Consider the following 17,154-nt stretch of genomic DNA (forward strand, 5'->3'; position numbering starts at 1 on the left):
GTCGGCGGCGTCGGGCGGACGTGCGCGCTCCGGGGCGGGGCCGGGACGGTCCACCAGCCGCCAGGTGCGGGGGGCGGCCAGGTGCGGCGGCGGGCTGGGCGCGGGGCGCGGGGCGATCGCCGGGAGGAGACGCGCGGGGCTGGGCCTTGGGGGCCGGGGGTATGAGGGGCGGCGCGGTGGTGGGCCCGGGGACAGCGTGGCGGGCGCTGCGGGCGGACGAGCCCACGACGGGCCCCCCCGTGCCCCCGCCCCCCAGCGACTGCGGAGAATGAACACCTCGGGTGGCCGAGCTCAGCGGGAGAAGAAACCCCGATGATCTCCGGCTGATCCCGCGCTTGGACCATGTCGGTGGCTTTCGCGTCCGCCCGGCCGAGAGGCAAAGGGGAGGTCACGCAGCAAACCATCCAGAAGGTAGGCGGGGTTCCGCGGGCGGCGCGGGGTGCGGGCGGGCGCGCGCGGGGCTGGGACGCTGGCAGCCGGAGGGCGCGGGGCGCAAACAAAGCCGGGGCGCAGCCGACGGCCGTGACCCCACGGGACCCCGCGAGCTGCCCGCCGCCAGTCTGCGCCAAGTTAGGAGCGGGCTGCGGGCAGGCGCGCGGGATGGCGGGTCCGCGCGCCAAGCCGGGCGCAGTGGGCACCCGCCGCCTGCGGGTACCCTGCGCCGCGGGTCGGGGCGCAGGGCGGCTGGGCTGGCGCCCTCGAGTTGGTGTCCGTGGGACGGTGTCTGCTTGTTGGGGACCGGGAACAGCCGGGCCACGCCAGGCGCAGGAGGGACCCGCCTGACTGGCTAAGGCAGTGGCGCAACGCAGCGGGCGCCCCCTGGCCCCAGCGCCCAGCTTGGCGAGTGGAGGGGCACACGGGGCGACCGGGACCCGGCCCAGCAGCTGGCCATGCTCACCCCTCAATAAGGCGCTGGCACCCCGGGGCACGAAGGGACACGTCCCGAGTATGTGACGCCGGCCGCGTTCCGGCCGATCCCTGGCCCTTGGAGGCGCGCTCGACACCTCGCGGCCGACCTGCGGACCGAGCTCTGGGCCCCGTGCGCGCGGCAAATTGTTTTTCAGCGTGACTCCCAGGCCGTCCTCACCTCAGAAACTGGGCAGATCGGCTTTACAGCTTTCCCTGCGTTCGGAAGTTTGGCCTGTGGTCGTCTAGAGATAACCTTTACATGGAGTTGGGGGCACCTTTAGCAAAACCCTTAAGTTTTGAAATTCAGGTTTAAAATTTTCTGCTGTTTCTCTTTAGAAGACGAGTTCAGAAGAAAACGGTTTTAACCTTTGCTATAGAATTTTCTCAACGTTTTTGGTAGCTTTGTTGATTTCTTTCTAAACTCGGAATTTGTGGGATTAACAGCAGTATTGATTGCCATGAGCCTCTTGTTTCCCTGAGGGGATTCACCCCAATGACCTGTCCCCCTTCCTCCGTGATGCCAGGACTTTGTGGACCTTTGCTTGGCTGGTTTGGTAGATGAGGAGCCTCAGTAAACTAAACAGGAAAGAGGCCAGCTGAGAAGCAGCAGAAATACAGACTTAAAAGTGTCAGGCACTTTCATTTGTTTATTAAGCACTTATGTGGTGCTTTTTGCATACCAGGCACTGTTCTGAGGGCTCTGCAGATATTAACTCATTTAATTCCTCGTGGTGGTTACTATCATTCTCATTTTATAGATAAGGAAACAGGCAGAGGGCAGCTAAGTGCCTGCTGGTTAGTGATGGAACCAGGAGCCAAACCCAGACAGTGGCTCCAGGGTCCGCCCCAACCTTGACACTCAGTGTGGGAACACTTGGCGAGGCAGACGTCGAGTACTTGCTCAGAGACATACATTGGCAATCCCAAGGGTCTCTGGGCACCCTGGCTTTTGGAGCTTAAGTGTGATGAGCAGAGTTGCTGTCCTGAAGCCACTTTTGCCTTCAACATTCACCCAGTTATTTGTGCTTTGCACCCTCTCCTTAGTAAAGCTCCCCAAATTTTCCAGGCAAAAGCACCACTCCCAAGAAGGAAACCTGTCGCCCGGCCGGGCGTGGCTCAGCGGTTGAGCATCGACCTAGGATCCGGGCCATCAGGGTTCGATTCCCGGTCAGGGCACATGCCCGAGTTGTGGGCTGCAGCCGATCAATGACTCTCTCATCATTGATGTTTCTCTCTCTCTCTCCCTCTCCTTTCCTCTCGGTGAAATCAATAAAAAATATATTTTTTTTAAAAAAAAGAAGGAAACCTGTTGACTGCAGCCTAAGGCAGAAAATCAGGCTGCTGCCCTTTGAAAATGGGTCTTCAGTTTAAGCTGTCATCTGATTTGACCTGGTTGAGCCAGCAATCTGTATATTTGCCTGGGTGTTTTGACAGTGAATTTATGTACCCAGGGCTCTTTTACTGGCAGTCTGAAAGGGCATGAGAGGTGCGTGTCCCACACTCACATGAGCCGTGTCCACAGCGTGTGCTCATGCTCAGAGCATTGAGAAAAGCCAGAATTTTTCAGAAGCTGTGTGGTAGTGAGGGAGCAGGAAGTATACAGCTTAGACCGTATCTGGGTAGGATTCTGCCAAACAAATTCCTACTCACCCTTCAAGGCCCCACTCAACTGTCCCCTCCCTCATGCTGTCTTGGCAGACATGTACTGAGTGTAGCATTTTGACACATTGCACTGGCTGCAAACTTTTTTTTTTTTATAAATATTACAGATGTCCCTTTTTCTCCCCAATGACCCATTCCATCCCATCCCATCCCCCTCCCCAGTCCCTCTCCCCACCATTGTCTGTGTCCTTAGGTTGTGCATATATGCATATAAATTCTTTAGTTAATCTCTCCCCCTCCACCCACCCACCCTCCTCCCTCCCTCTGACATTCTTCAGTCTCATCTATGCTTCCATGTCATTGAATCTATTCTGTTCATCAGTTTATTAAGGTCTTTAGATTCCACGTATAAGCGAGATCATGTGATGTTTGTCTTTCTCTGCCTGGCTTATTTCACTCAGCATAATTTTCTCCAGGTCCCTCCATACTGTCCCAAAGGGTACGAGATCCTTCTTTACAGCTGCATAGTATTCCATGGTGTGAATGTCCCACAGCTTTTTATCCACTCATCTACTGATGGGCACTTGGGCTGTTTCCAGATCTTAGCTATTGTAAACTATGCTGCTGTGAACATAGGGGTGCGTATATTCTTTCTGATTAGTATCTCAGGATTCTTAGGATATATTTCTAGAAGTGGGATCACAAACTTTGCATGTCACTGACTTCTTTGCTGTGCCCAAGCCTGGCACAGTGCCTGGCACAGTCAGTGCCCAGTACATACTACAGTGCCTGTGACATAGGGTATGTCAGTGGAAGTGTTTGGGATAGGTAGATGTCTTCATTTCCTTTGGCTGCTGTAACAGGGTACCACACACTGGGTGGTTTAAAACTGAAGACATTTATTTTCTTAGTTCTGGAGGCTAGAAGTCTGAAATCAACTTACTATCAGGGTTGGTTCCTATTTGGGGCTCGGGGAGAATCTGTTCCTTCCTTTCCTCTGAGCTTCTGGTGGTTGCTGGCAGTCCTCCTTGCTTCTTGGCCTGCAGAAGCATCATCCCCATCTCTGTCTCTGTCTCATGTGGCTTCTCTTCTCTGTTGTCTGTGTCCAAATTTCCCTCTTCTCATAAGGACACCCGTCATGGGATTTAGGACCCACCTTAATCTGGTCTGACGTCATCTTAACTTTGCTATGTTTGCAAAGACCCTATTTCCAACTGAGGTCCCGTTGCCAGGTACCAGGGTTTGGATTGAACCTATTTTGAGGGTCACAGTTCAACCCACTACAAAGGACATGTGGGGAAAGGGTGTTCCAGACAAGGAGAACCAAGGAGCAGAGGTGGGAGGGTCTGGAAGATCCAGGGAGTTGCAGGTGGTCCTGCACATGGTGAGCAAGGAGCAGGCATGAGATGCAAAATGGAGGGGCAGGGAGTGCCAGCTGAACTGGGGAACTTGTGGGGGCGGGGGTAAGGCGGTTTAGCTTGTGGCAACCAAGCAGTTTTCATGCTGGGTGAGATGCAGGCAGAACTGGAACTGTGCTTTGGTGAGAACCACAGGGGACCCTGAGATGGAGATAGGAAGTGTCCCAGCAAAATCTCATGGCCCTCAGGCCTAGCTAGCTGGCCTGGAGTCCAGGACCTGCCCTGCAAAGCTCTCCACTGGTTTGGGACCAGGGAGTCCTTGCTGTCCAGTGCTGTGCTCCCAACACCATTGGGCCATCTCCATGAACTGCAAGGCTGGGCTTGGGCTCCTTGGAGGGGGCCCTTGAGCACCAGGCCTTGGCTGGCATGCAGGTGCCTCCTTGCTACTTGGCACAGGTAATTGCTTAATAAATAAATGTAACTTTCATTGTTACTGTTTGTATTGCAGCTCTTGGTTGGTTTTCTCTGCAGGAGGGTGGGAATGGTGTCTTCTTCTGTCCCAGTACCTTGTCCAGGGGGAGATAAGCTCCATGGGAACAGGATGGAGTTGATAGGAAGGTGGGCATCTGGGATGCTTGCCATGTGGCCTGGAATAGGAAAATGAGGCCAGTGAGGGCAGGTGCCATGCCCAGGATCTGAGAGCCAGGGACAGGTCGAAACTGGGGCAACCCTGCCCCATTGTTTGGGCCAGCCCTGTCTGTGCCAAGGAGCACGGGGTGGAGGGTGGGCTCTCTGTGCTCTCTCAGATGTGGAACATGTGTTCCAGAACGTGGTCTAATTTGGTAAGGAAGGTACATGGACTATTTTCAAAAATTAGAGCTGTCCCCACAACTGCAAATGGCTTGGGGACTCCTAACCTCCCTTAACGGTTAACCGATCGTTTTAGGCAGTTGTTACTAAAAGTGCTTTCTCCTCAGGGAAGGGGCACTGTCCCCTCATTCCAGGCCTTGGGCCAGCCCTGGGGAGGGTGGGGATCGCCCCCTTAGCTGGGTAGTGACCTAGGGAGAGCCAGGGTTTCCCTCCTCACATTTGTTTCTAGGTTAGACTCTACTCATCAATACCACCCATGCACGTGAAGAGTTATAGAGCTGCGAGGTGTGATTCTTCTACCTCCTGCTCTGTTCCCGCTTCCCAGCAATACCCTCTTGTCCTTCTCATCACTAAACCAAGTGGCTGCTTCTTAGATGTTTTTAGTTCTAGGCTCTGTCATCCTCATCGGGCTCTAGCTGCTATAGACGGGGTGCTTAAATGGCAGACATTTCTTTCTCACAGTTCTGGAGCCTGGAAGTCCAAGGTCGCGGTGCTGCAGGTTCGGTTCTTGGTGGTGTCTTCTCTCACTGTCCTCATGGTGCACAGAGCTGGACAGGGCCCTCTGTGTCCTCATAGCTTTCTTCTCAGGCTATCTTTTGCCTTTCTCACTCCCTGAGTCCTCCACTCCCCATTTCCTGCCAGGTGCGCAGTGGGGAAGGTCCAGGGATCTCAGCCAGGGTTCCCCATTGTGGGTTCCCCCGTGTGGCTCAGTGTCACATTCAGCACCCCAGGATCTCTAATCCTGTTATCACTTGTCCATTTGCTTCTAGAATCCTGCTGCAGCACAGCTGTCTCGGCCCTATCCCCCCTGTCCCTGTGAGTGTTTGCCTTTTCCATCCCTTACTCACTGGGGTAGGTCTGCGAGGGTTTTCGGCCCAGTGAGCACCCACCTGGCCCTTTTACCCACATGTTGTGGACTTTTCCTGAGTGTTTTTGTGTGTGTGTTTGTGTGTTTTAATTTTAATCCTCACCTGAAGATATTTTTTCCATTGCTTTTCGGGGCGGGGTGGGGGCGAGAGAAACATCCATGTGAGAGAGACACGTCGATGGGTTGCCTCCCGCAGGCACCGCAACCGGGGCCCAGGATCGAGCCTGCAACCAAGGTACGTGCCCTTGGCCGAAATGGAACCCACAACCCTTTAGTCTGCAGGCCGATGCTCTAACCACTGAGCAGAACCGGCCAGGGCTTCCTGAATGTTTTTAACTTAGTTGAGACAGTATTCGGTGTCCCACTTTTCTTTCTTTTTTAAAAAACATTTTGTAACATTTTCTCAAGCTGATAAATTTTGTAACATTTTCTCATGCTGATAAACTTTGTAATTTTCTCACGCTGATAAAGATGACAAAAACCTTTGCAATGCTGCTTAACATCTTCCATGGCTGTACTGTAACTTGCATAAGTCTCCACAGAAGTCTCCTGGCGTTGCCCATTTAGCCCCCAGGACGTGCCGAAGTGAACATCCCGTACTGAAAATGTTTTAGTGCTTACGCACTGGGTGTCCTTGGGAGAGAATTCCTGCCTGGGGGCGTGAAGCTTCCAAGGAAAGAAAGCTCTGTTACAGTTGTTTTCCTTTGTTAACTGATCTGGAGAAAAGAATCATAATGTGTGAATGACCGGAATGCCCTTTCCTGATGTGTGGGAGCACCCTTCACCTGCCCCAGGTGAGCAGGGCAGGCAGCTCTGGGCTCACAGCGCCCCCTGGTGGCTCCCTGTTGAGCCTGCTCCTGGGCCGAGGTGGGAATTGCTGGACTTGGGGCACCACCTCCACAGTGGGGACAGAGTGGAAAGCATGAGGAGGAAGTTATAATGTAAATAAAAATCAAAGCAAGAGGAACCAGCCCTGGTGACTCAGGCTGAGATGCGGCAGGGAAGGGGGGGCAGGGCGCAGCTGATCTTGGCCCTGCAGTGTAGTGGGGGCCAGGTCCTCTGTGCCCCCATCTCCTCCGTGGGTGGGTTTGGGCCCAGGGCTCTGTAGAAGCAGGACATACCATCGGAGCCCAGTTAGGCGGCCGTGTTGCACAGGGAGGGAGTGGCACTGGGACGATGTGCTGGGTCACACACGGTGGCAGGTAGGTGGGTCCCTCTGCCCCCTTGCTGCCAGGGCCTCACTCGCTTAGGCTGGCAGAGCTGAGCATGTCTGGAGGAACCTCTGGGGCCAGATGACTGGGTACAACCTGGTGGGGACGAAAGAAATAAACTTTTCCTTTGGCAACAGTTTCTGGGCAAAGGCCTTTTATGTGAAGCGGCACTTGCTGTGGGCTCGGTTCTCCTGCTCCCTCCAGAGCAGGAGGCTGGCTGCATGCGTGGCCGTGAGTAAGCCACACCCTTCTCCGCCTCTCCATGTCCAGGTGGAGAATGCTTCCCCTGGGCCCGCCCAGCTGGCCATCCTGTGTGCTCACCGGTCTCTGCCACATGTCCATCCCCTCGTCCCCTCCCATTAGGCTGTCCTCTCTCTCTGGCTCCTCCCATCACCTCCTCCTGGATCTCCCAGCCGTACTGCATGGCCGTCCTAGGACGTGGCTATTGTAGGTCTTGCAATGCTCTGTAGGGATGAGAGCTGCCTCCCCTGGGAGGGACTCTTGTGTGGCTGGCATTTGAGGGCCTCACACCCTCCAGACAGGTCTTGGAGTCCTGGATCCGTGTTATAGATGCTTAACTCACCCTAGCTGGACAGGTGCATTGTCCTCAGGGGCCCTAGATGGGGGTGGGTTCTGGGGGCCGTGGGATCCCATCTGCAGGTAAGAGAACTTGGGGCCTGACCATGGGGTGGTAGGGGCTGTGTGCTTAGCACGGGGCTGTAGAAAGGGCTCGGCCCTGCTGGCTGAGGTATACATAAGAGTGGCAGTGTATATATAGAATGCCCGCATGCTGACAGCAGGCATTGTCACATCTAGTCAGTGACTGAGCCCACGGCCCATAACCTACAGCAGGGCACCATAGATGCACCCACGTCTCGTGCTCATGTCTGCTTCTCCCTCAGATGCTGGACGAGAACCACCACCTGATACAGTGCATACTGGACCATCAGAGCAAGGGCAAGACGGCCGAGTGTGCCCAGTGAGTGCCTGCCCCCAGCCCGGCTGTCGGGGAGTGTAGACTGTCTTTGCCCAGTGCCAGGAAGGCCTCCATTGGGGCGTTGAGTGGCCTAAGTACATTGGTCTGTGGAAGTCACCTAAGCCACTGAACATTGTCCCCCGGGAGACAGTCACATTGCCCCCAGGTTGCTCCCCAATGAGGAGTGGAAAGTTTGAAGGGAAATGGAAGTGTGGGAGGAGAGAGGGCCGCTGGAGAGGCCCAGGCTGGACACTACTGGCAGCTCTGTGAGCAGTTGGTGGACACACGAGAAGACAGTGAGCTCCATCCAGGTAGGACCTCAGGTGTGGACACAGAGTAGATGCGTGAGCTGGGCAGCAGAGCCACCTGGTGGGTGACGTGTGCGCCCATTGTACCCACCTGGGGCATCTCACATCGAGCTGCGCTTCCTCCTCTCCCAGCACCTCTTCGGGGGGTGAGCGTCGAGTCAGCCAGGCTCATCTGCAGGGGGGCTTGTCCCCACCCTCTTTCTGAAGAGGCCAGGCAGCGCCTCCCCCTGGGCCACCACCTTGGAGTCTTTGCAGTGTTTTGTCATCGGACAGGAGTGCACTCTCCACCTGGCCCAACTCATACTGCAGAGCACTCGGCTGCCTGCCCTGTCCCCAGGGGTCCTCTGGGGCCAACATCTCTGGGCGGGCTGCAGGGCAAGGCTGTCCTGGGTGAACTTGGCTTTGGATTGGCCTGCAGGCTCCCCTGCTCACTGCATGCCCCTCACCTGCAGGTATCAGCAGATCCTGCACCGGAACCTCGTCTACCTGGCCACGATCGCAGACTCCAACCAGAACATGCAGTCCCTGCTCCCTGCCGTGAGTGCTGGGGGGGGGTGTCCCAGCGCAGTCAGGCACTGCCTCAGACTGCTGGCGAGGGAACAGAGGTCTGAAGTCTTACCTGGCCTGGCCAAGGTCCCCAACAGGGGGTGAGATGGGGCGGATACTCCCATCATAAGAGAAGTCATTTGGACTAGTACCTGGAGTGGCTGCTGGCTGGTAGTCATTCTCTGAGCTGACCCTCCTCCCATAACCTCTTGTCGCCCACAGCCACCCAGCCAGAACATGAACCTGGGCCCCGGAGCGCTGTCCCAGAGCAGTGCCAGTCAGGGCCTGCACTCCCAGGGCAGCCTCAGCGACGCCATCAGCACTGGCCTGCCCCCGACTTCCCTCATGCAGGGCCAGATCGGCAATGGTGAGCACCCCAGGGGTGGCATTTGGGTTTGCAGTTGGTTCCTGCAACAGTGGCACCAACACAGGCTCCCAGGTGGCCCTGCAGGGCTGAGCACGGGAGAGCCCTCTCCTCCCAGAGATCCTGGCTGCGGGCAGCTGCAGTGCCCGAGCGAGGGGCTAGCATGCAGAGCATAGCCCTCAATCCAGATCTCTTGTGATCCACATCTCAGATTAGGGCCACTTCAGATCACAACATGGGGTTTCATGGGGACTTTCTAATGAGAATGAAAATGCTCCTGTCTCCAGACCTAGAACTGTTGACAGCCGCTGGGACCTATTAGTGACAGTGTAACAGTACACATACAATTCATCTCCTTGAGGGAAACCAGCGTGCCTGGCAGGGGGGCCAGGCCTGCCATCAGAGGCGCCTTTAGATGCTCGAAGGCATCCTCACCTGTTCCTCCTGGCAGGTCCGAACCACGTGTCCATGCAGCAGACGGCACAGAGCACGCTGCCCACGACCTCCATGAGCATGTCCGGCAGTGGCCACGGTTCAGGGCCTGGCTACAGCCACTCTGGACCTGCCTCACAGAGTGTGCCCCTGCAGGGCCAAGGTGCCATCAGCAACTACGTGTCACGGGCCAACATCAACATGCAGTCCAACCCAGGTAATGCCCCACCTCGTCCCAGGCCCATGCCCCTCCAAAATGTGCAGGTCACACACAGTCTGCCCTCCTGCTGGGCTCTGGGCTGGTGCTGAGGGAAGAGAGGATGAGTCCCAAGGGTCCCCCTCCTCCAGGAGGTTTCCCAGGGCTGGAGGTTGGTGGGTATAAGTCAGGCGCGGCCCAGCTTTGGGGGCCCACAGCTTAGAAGAAGGTAGCCTGTGCCCTGCTGAGAGGACAGGACCGGGGTCACTCAGGTGGGGGGCGGCACGGTGGAGCAGAGAGGTGGGAGGTAAAGGGTGGCTGAGCTGCCCGGGCATTCTCCCCAGAGGGGCCCCAAGGGCTGGGCTGTCCACCACAGTGGCCTCGGGGCTCTGAGCACTTGGGGAGCATCAGGTCCAAACTGAGGTGTCACATGAGTCTTAGACACTGGATTTCAGAGGCTCAGGCCAGAAAAGAGGGTGTGAGGCATCTCCTCGATTTTTAATATTAGTTACATACTGAAAACGACCCTATTTTGGATATATTAAGTCAAATAAAGAGTATTACTAAAACAGGTTTTACCTATTTCTTTTCACTCTTGCTGTGGCTCACATCCCATTATGTTGGGCGTTGCTGAATGAGAGGGTTCTGAGCAGGGTGACAGAGTGGACAGGCAGGTGGCTGGGAGCCGTGTGGCATTTTCTGAATGTTACACATTGTAAGGGTTGGCACAGAGGTTTGCTGGTAGGAAGTGTAACGGGGACCGGAGGGGACAATCTCTAGGAGGAGCCGCAGGACAACAGGGAAGGCTCACCTGGGAGAAGGGAGCCGTCGGGGGCAGGGGCACCGCCCGGGAGCTTCCCGGGGTTATTGGGTCTGTCGTGTCGCCCAGTGTCCATGATGCATCAGCAGGCTGCCTCGTCCCACTACAACTCGGCGCAGGGCGGGAGCCAGCACTACCAGGGCCAGCCGTCCATCCCCATGATGGGCCAGAGTGCGCAGGGGAGCGGCATGATGGGGCAGCGGCCCATGGCGCCCTACCGGCCCTCCCAGCAAGGTACAGCCTGCACCGGGAGCCCGTGTGCTCCTCCCTGGGGCCAGGGGAGCGGGGGTGAGACCGTGGATTCATTGGATTGCACAAGGACGCTGGGGGCTGGAGCTGCATGGTGCCAGGAAACGTTCAAGCTGGAAAGCCATTGCCTGCCTGGGGGCGGTGAGGCTGGAGCCCTGGGCGGGGCCGTGGGCGGGCGGCTGTGTGTAAGTGGACAGTCCAGGGTTGGAGGGCCAGCTGTGGGGACAGTGCTCCGGTGTCCCTGGGCGTGGGGGGGTGTCCTGACGTGGCCCTCTGAGGAGGCGCCCGTGGGGCAGGCCCGAGCTCACCCCGGCCCGCCCGCCGCAGGCTCGTCCCAGCAGTACCTGGGCCAGGAGGAATACTACGGGGGCGAGCAGTACGGCCACGGCCAGGCCGCGTCAGAGCCGCTCAGCCAGCAGTACTACGCCGACGGTGAGGCTCCGACCGCGCTCCCACCTCGCCCGACGCCGGCCCACCCAGGCCCCGCCCGCGCCTGAGTGACGGGCCCACGGAAGCTTCCAGGACTGGCCATGGCCACTGGCCCCCTGGGCTGCTCGCTTCTCTTCCCGAGAGGCAGCGGAGCCAGGCCCGGCCGTGTGACCCTCCGAGCAGGTGCTGTGGCTGCGAGGGCGGACGCAGCTGCCTATGAAACGCCTCCCAGGAAGGAAGGCCTGGCCCGCTGCTCACGTCTCCTAACACTCGGCTCCCAGCTGCTCGGTGGGAATGTCTGTAGGGGGCTTTCCTCCTCCCTTCACCTTCCAGTCATCTCTAATAGCCCCAGGGCCTGCAGGTGGCATTTGCAGTGGTAGGAAGTCATGGCTAGGGAGGAGAGGGGCTCCCTGACAGGGACCAGGCGTGATCGGGCCGGGGGTGGCTGACACCAACGCAAGGCAAGCCGGGCCCCCCACATAGCGGTGATGAGTCCCCGGAGGGGCCCCAGCTCCCCTGATGGGTTATCCTGCAGCCTGGAAAGTGGGATGATTACCATGCAGCAGTGCTGACAGCCAGTGGCACTGGTGCTTGTCATGTGTCGGGCACTGAATGTTGGCAGTCCTCTCCGGAACCCAGGGGCAGCGTGGCTGTCTGTATTTTACTTATAGGGACTGATGGTGGGCTCCTTCATGGGTTCCATCTTTGGGGAACCGATCCTGCCCAGCTTTGGCCAATGCCCAACCCCACAGCACTGCTGGTCTGGCTCACGGCTATTCCCGTTCTCCCCTGCCCCAGCTTTGGTGGTCAGGCCCCTGATTGCCAGCTATCCTGTCTGCTTTCGTCTGCTTGCAGGGCATGGTGACTACGCCTATCAGCAGTCGTCCTACTCGGAGCAGAGCTACGACCGGTCCTTTGAGGAGCCCACGCAGCATTACTATGAGGGTGGTAAGGCTCACCGTGGTGGGGTGGGTAGTGTGCCTCAGCTCAGGCACCATCTTGCAAGCACTGGACACGCTCAGAGTAGGGGCAGAGCTTTGTGGGGTCACAATGACTTCTGGAAGTGGGAGGTCAGGCTGTGCCTGGGCCCCAAGCCCCTGGTGCATTCAGGAAATGGAAGGGTTGGCCACGTTGGGGCCACGGGGTCCAGACTCTGCCCTGTGACAAGGCTGTGTGTGCAAGCCACCCTCAAATGCCAAATTCACCAAGAGACCAAAGGGGGAGGCAGACTAGGCCAGCTTGTGGGTTAATGGGTTTAACAGGAACCTACATTCAGGAACAGGTCCTGGGCAGCTACAAACAGCAGAAATCAACTCCACGTCTCCTCTACTCCGCAGGGAACTCGCAGTATAGCCAGCAGCAGGCAGGGTACCAGCAGGGTGCGGCCCAGCAGCAGACGGGGTACCAACAGCAGTACCCCAACCAGCAGAGCTACCCAGGCCAGCAGCCAGGCTACGGTAAGCGGGCACTCCCTGCACAGACCCCACAGCAGTGCTGTCGTCCTGGCACTCACTTGCTACGCTGTCACTTCGGAATAGCTTTAGATTTACGGGAAAGCTGCAAGGAGAGGAGAGTTCTTTTGTTAGCTTTGTGCCTTGTCATGGTGCAGCTTTCACACTAAGAAGCCAACATCGGTCCATCGCTGTGGCCTAAACCCTCGGGATTCAGATCTCACTCGTTTTCCCTGAGTGTCCTGTTTTGTCTGGGGACCCAGCTGGAATCTTAGGCTTCTCTGGGCTCAAACAGTTTCTCAGACTTTCCTTGCCTTTCTTTTTTTCTTTTTTTGTAAATCCTCACCTGAGTATGTGTTCATTGATTTTGAGAGAGAGAGAGAGAGAGAGAAAGAAACATCAATGTGAGAGAAACCTTGACTGGTTGCCTCCCCTACATGCCCTGACTAGGGATCAAACCCACAAGGTATGTGCCCTGGCCGGGACTCGAACTTGAAACCTTTCTGTGGCACACAGGACGGCACTGCAGCCCGTGAGCCCCGCCAGGGCACCATGTCTTTCTTGACTTTGGCAGTTGTGAGGAGGGCAGGCAGGTACCTTGTAGGACGTCCCTCGGGGGATTTGTCTGATGTTTTTCTCAGGATGAGGCTGAGTCATGGGCTTTGGAAAGGCCACAGAGATAGGGAGCCCTTGTTGTCACCTCCGGTGCTGACTGGGTCAGGGGGCGTCTGTCTCCTCTGACCTTTGGAACACGCCCCGGAGGACAGTTCACACTGGGGGCAGGGGTGGTCTGCATGGATTGTTCAGAATCTTTGTGTCCAGAAGGTCTGTCTCCTCCACTGAGTCACTAGCCGACATTTACAGGAGACAACTTCATGGTTGGGCCCCAGAAGACAACACTTTACTTTTAGTTACTACAGAAATGTCACAAAAATCAGTCACATACAGAAATGTAAAAAAAGAATTTGTAAATATAAAAAATTCTATGTAGCACATTGTCCAACTACAATGAAATAACATTAAAAACAGCCCTGGCCAGTTTGGCTCAGTGGTAAGAGTGTCAGCCCACAGACGGAAGGTTCCCGGGTTCGATGCCAGCCAAGGGCATGCGCCTTGGCTGCAGGCTCGATCCCCAGCCCCAGCTGGGGCTCGTTCAGGAGGTGCCCAGTCGATGTGTCTGTCTCACATCGATGTTTCTCTCTCTCCCCCCCTTCCGCTCTCTCTGAAAAGCAATGGAAAAAATATCCTCGGGTGGGGATTAAAAAAATAAAGGCAAACTAGAATTTAAAAATCACTGTATTGGTGCACGTGGACATTAGCCTCTCGCGTTGGGTTGTGATTCAGCGCTTGTTTATTTGTTGTCCGCGTCATCCCAGCGATGGCTCCTGGGACCCTGGATGTGCCCCATCCTGTTTCCGAGCACTTATTTACTTCTGGGACCACAGTGCTGCCCCCGCCCAGCTTTTCTGAATTCTTCCCACAACCTTCAGCTTAGTTTCCACAGGAGTGATCACTGTCTGCCCCTTGCTAGTGTGCCCACCCGCTGCTGTGAACTCACCTGGTGATAGTCACCACTGCATGTGATGTGGAGTGTGTGGGGCAGCGGGGGTGCTGGACAGCGGCTCGGCTGGGGGTGCAGCACAGCCAGCCTGGCCCAGGGAGCGCACTGGCTGTGCCCGCTTGCTGAGGAGCCTGGGTCTGTCGTCCGGAGCTTTCCAGGGGGCGGGGAGCACTGGGGTGGCCTCACGGCTGGTGTGTTCCCAGGGCCAGCCCAGGGAGCCCCCTCGCAGTACTCCAGCTACCAGCAAGGACAAGGCCAACAGTATGGGAGCTACAGGGCGTCGCAGACCGGCCCGTCCGCACAGCAGCAGCGGCCCTATGGCTACGAGCAGGCAAGCTTTCCCCTCGTGCAGGTCTGCGTGTCCGTCAGAACACAACCAAGGTTCTCTGTGGTCACAAGGAGTGATGCGATGAACCGGCTGGCTTCCAGGGGGCTGATCTCTGACCCTGTAAGGTTTTATAAATTACCTCGACAGCTCACCCTGACCGGACAGCTGGTTTTGTGCTTCCTAACCTCTCAGATTCCAGCATCCTCCCCTGCCGTGGAGGCTCATGTGTGCCTCCCAGCTGAGAGCTGGGGACACACAGCAGCTACACACAGGTGGCCGCGCCTTTAGAGCTGGACGCTGCCTGGGGGCTGGGATGGAGTCAGGCCAATAGTTCTAGGAAGGAGGGCCCAGAGGGGCCAAGGGACAGAGTGAAGGGTGGCTGGGCTGGCTCAGACCAGCATGGGGGCCCTCTACGCTGAAAAAGCCAGTGACCACCCTGTTGGTAGATCTGGGCAGGAGGCCATCAGCTTGTTCGCCTGCTGTGCCTCCTTCCTTGTCTCATCCTGCAGGTTGGCTGAGATAGCACTTTCTGCTCATGACAGGGGTATAATCTCTGTCCTGGTCTCTTGCAGGGCCAATATGGAAATTACCAGCAGTAAAGGACAGTGTTCCTGGTGGAGCTTTGCAGTGGTGCATCCTTCCATGGTGGACGGGCCTGTGGCGGTTCTGATGAACTATGGCCTGTCGGTTGCCCCTTCGCCCCACACGTGTCTCGTGAAGTGTGCACATTTCATTCTGGGTATGATGCCAAGTGTGCACCGGGGCCGTGGGACCTCGTTCTGACGGTGTGGCGTGCCTGGTGCTCTGTATAGTATCATGTCCGTACAGTGAATGGAAATGCCAGCCCTTTTTTGTTCCCCTCAATGTTTCTAGTTAGCTTTAGGGGTCTTCTTGCCATCAGAGTATTCTGTGCCCAGCAATGGGACATCTACAAGATGCCATAGTTGGTGTATCCATATAAACAGACCTTAGGTCCAGCTCTCCTCGCGCAGTGGTATTATGGATTGTAAACCTGTGTCACTGGCGACCCCGCAGCTGGACCTGCTTGCACAACCCTGGATGCAGCCCCTTCCTGTGCCTCAGTGGGGTGGGGCTTCATCTGTATTTTGGGTCTGTTTCTGTTAAAGCATAAATGTTTCATGTGGAGAAGCTGCAAACTGTCCCTGCCCCATGGTTTCCAGAGCTTGCTCATGGCCTGTGTCTCTAGCCAATTCCCTTTATCCAAAAAGTTACATGTTCTTGTTTTAAAAAGTAAAGAGGGATCGTGACTATGTTGCAAATATGACCCAGGGAGGTGCAGTACCTGCAGGCAGAGAGGAGGTTCCCTGACATTGGTCTCCAGCCCTTGTTTCTATCTGATAGTCATTTTGGGGATTTGAATATTTACTATTCCCCATTCTAAATTTATAGCTAAAAATAGTGATCCCAAATTTTCCACACAGTTGGCCAGTTGTTCATTTTGTTATTTCTTCCAGGACCTGCTTGTTTAGATCTCCAAGCAAGCATTCCTTTTCTTTTAGGAATATCTGAAACTCACATCTCGTTTTTTAAAAGAACCCCAGTGAGTTTACTGTGTTCTTCTGAGTGAAAAGGAAGGTTCTGTGTAGGAAGCTTGGGTAATTTTTACATTCCCAGGACGTTAAATCCCATTTAAATTCTGTGCACACATTAAAGACAGCTCACTTGGAAAAGTCTGGTCAGAGGGAAAATCCTACATTTCACTAAGACTGATGTTTTATCAGTCTTTACTTGGATAATAATATCCACTTTAACTGTGAATCCTTTAAAAACATCTTTGGATAAATGCTGACATATTTCCAAGAACAACCAAAAATAAATACAAAAAACATCCAGTTCTTGATACATCAGGTCTACTGGGATAGAAGCGTTTATTCAAAAGCCCTTAACTGGTAAGGGCCTAAAAGGACATAGCTGTATGGAATTGCTGGGGTGGGAGGTCCTCCTGCGGGGTGACACCGGGTGGGCAGCGTCCTCCCTCTGGATTTTGTTTCCTTTCCTGACAGTTTTAAGAGAACTAATTTGCAAACTTAATCAGGGACTAAAATTTCCCACTGAAAATGTTAAACATTTTAGATAACTGTGAATCTAGTTTATTTTTATTCCTTGCCATCCTGGGAATATGCCTTTTACGTGTGTGGGTTTGTGGTTTTTTTTTAAGTGCTGTGTGGATACTTTTTGAAAGAAAAGGACACTTGAAAGTTATCCCAAAACTTCAATCTGAAATGTCTTACATTAAGAATTTCTTGAATGTTGTGTACATATTTTAAAAAGCACTTTGTGAAATAGTTTGTACATTGATTTCCTAATTTATACATGCTTTTTGGTGTTAACATATTTAAGGATTAATAACAGAATGTTTATTTAATGTGTTGTCCGTTTTTATGTGACATGGGGGGGTGATGCCAGCAGTTGTCGCTGACTGTCCTGTTTTCTCTTCTGTGATGTTTGCAGCAGCTCGGGCTTAAACGAGTGGCTGGCGCCGGGCGCGGGCGGCGGGAGAGGCAGGGCCAGGCCCCGCCGGCCCGGCAGGGGGCGCTGGACGGGGCGGCTGCGGCAGCGCCGGGGGCTCCGCGCCCCTCGGGCTGGCCCCGGGCCCGCTGCTGAAAGGCGGAGGGGCTGTGGGGGCCCCGCGCCTCGGGCGCTGCTTGCCGCGCC

At 55.6% G+C, this 17,154-nt stretch overlaps 1 protein-coding gene across 1 annotated transcript; it reads left to right on the forward strand.

Moving 5' to 3' along the window:
- The first annotated feature begins 225 nt into the window (after positions 1-225).
- SS18L1 (SS18L1 subunit of BAF chromatin remodeling complex) lies at positions 226-16,331 on the forward strand. Its single transcript, XM_087819212.1, has 11 exons — positions 226-411; positions 7,721-7,797; positions 8,555-8,639; positions 8,871-9,015; positions 9,464-9,661; positions 10,530-10,694; positions 11,037-11,141; positions 11,994-12,086; positions 12,476-12,595; positions 14,354-14,481; positions 15,051-16,331. Exons 1-11 carry the CDS (start codon positions 343-345, stop codon positions 15,075-15,077), a joined length of 1,212 nt encoding a protein of 403 aa, XP_087675338.1. The 5' UTR covers positions 226-342; the 3' UTR covers positions 15,078-16,331.
- Positions 16,332-17,154: the final 823 nt, after the last annotated feature.

The sequence above is a fragment of the Miniopterus natalensis genome, chromosome 7 (assembly GCF_054644295.1).
Source record: "Miniopterus natalensis isolate mMinNat1 chromosome 7, mMinNat1.hap1, whole genome shotgun sequence".
Classification (NCBI taxonomy): domain Eukaryota; kingdom Metazoa; phylum Chordata; class Mammalia; order Chiroptera; family Miniopteridae; genus Miniopterus; species Miniopterus natalensis.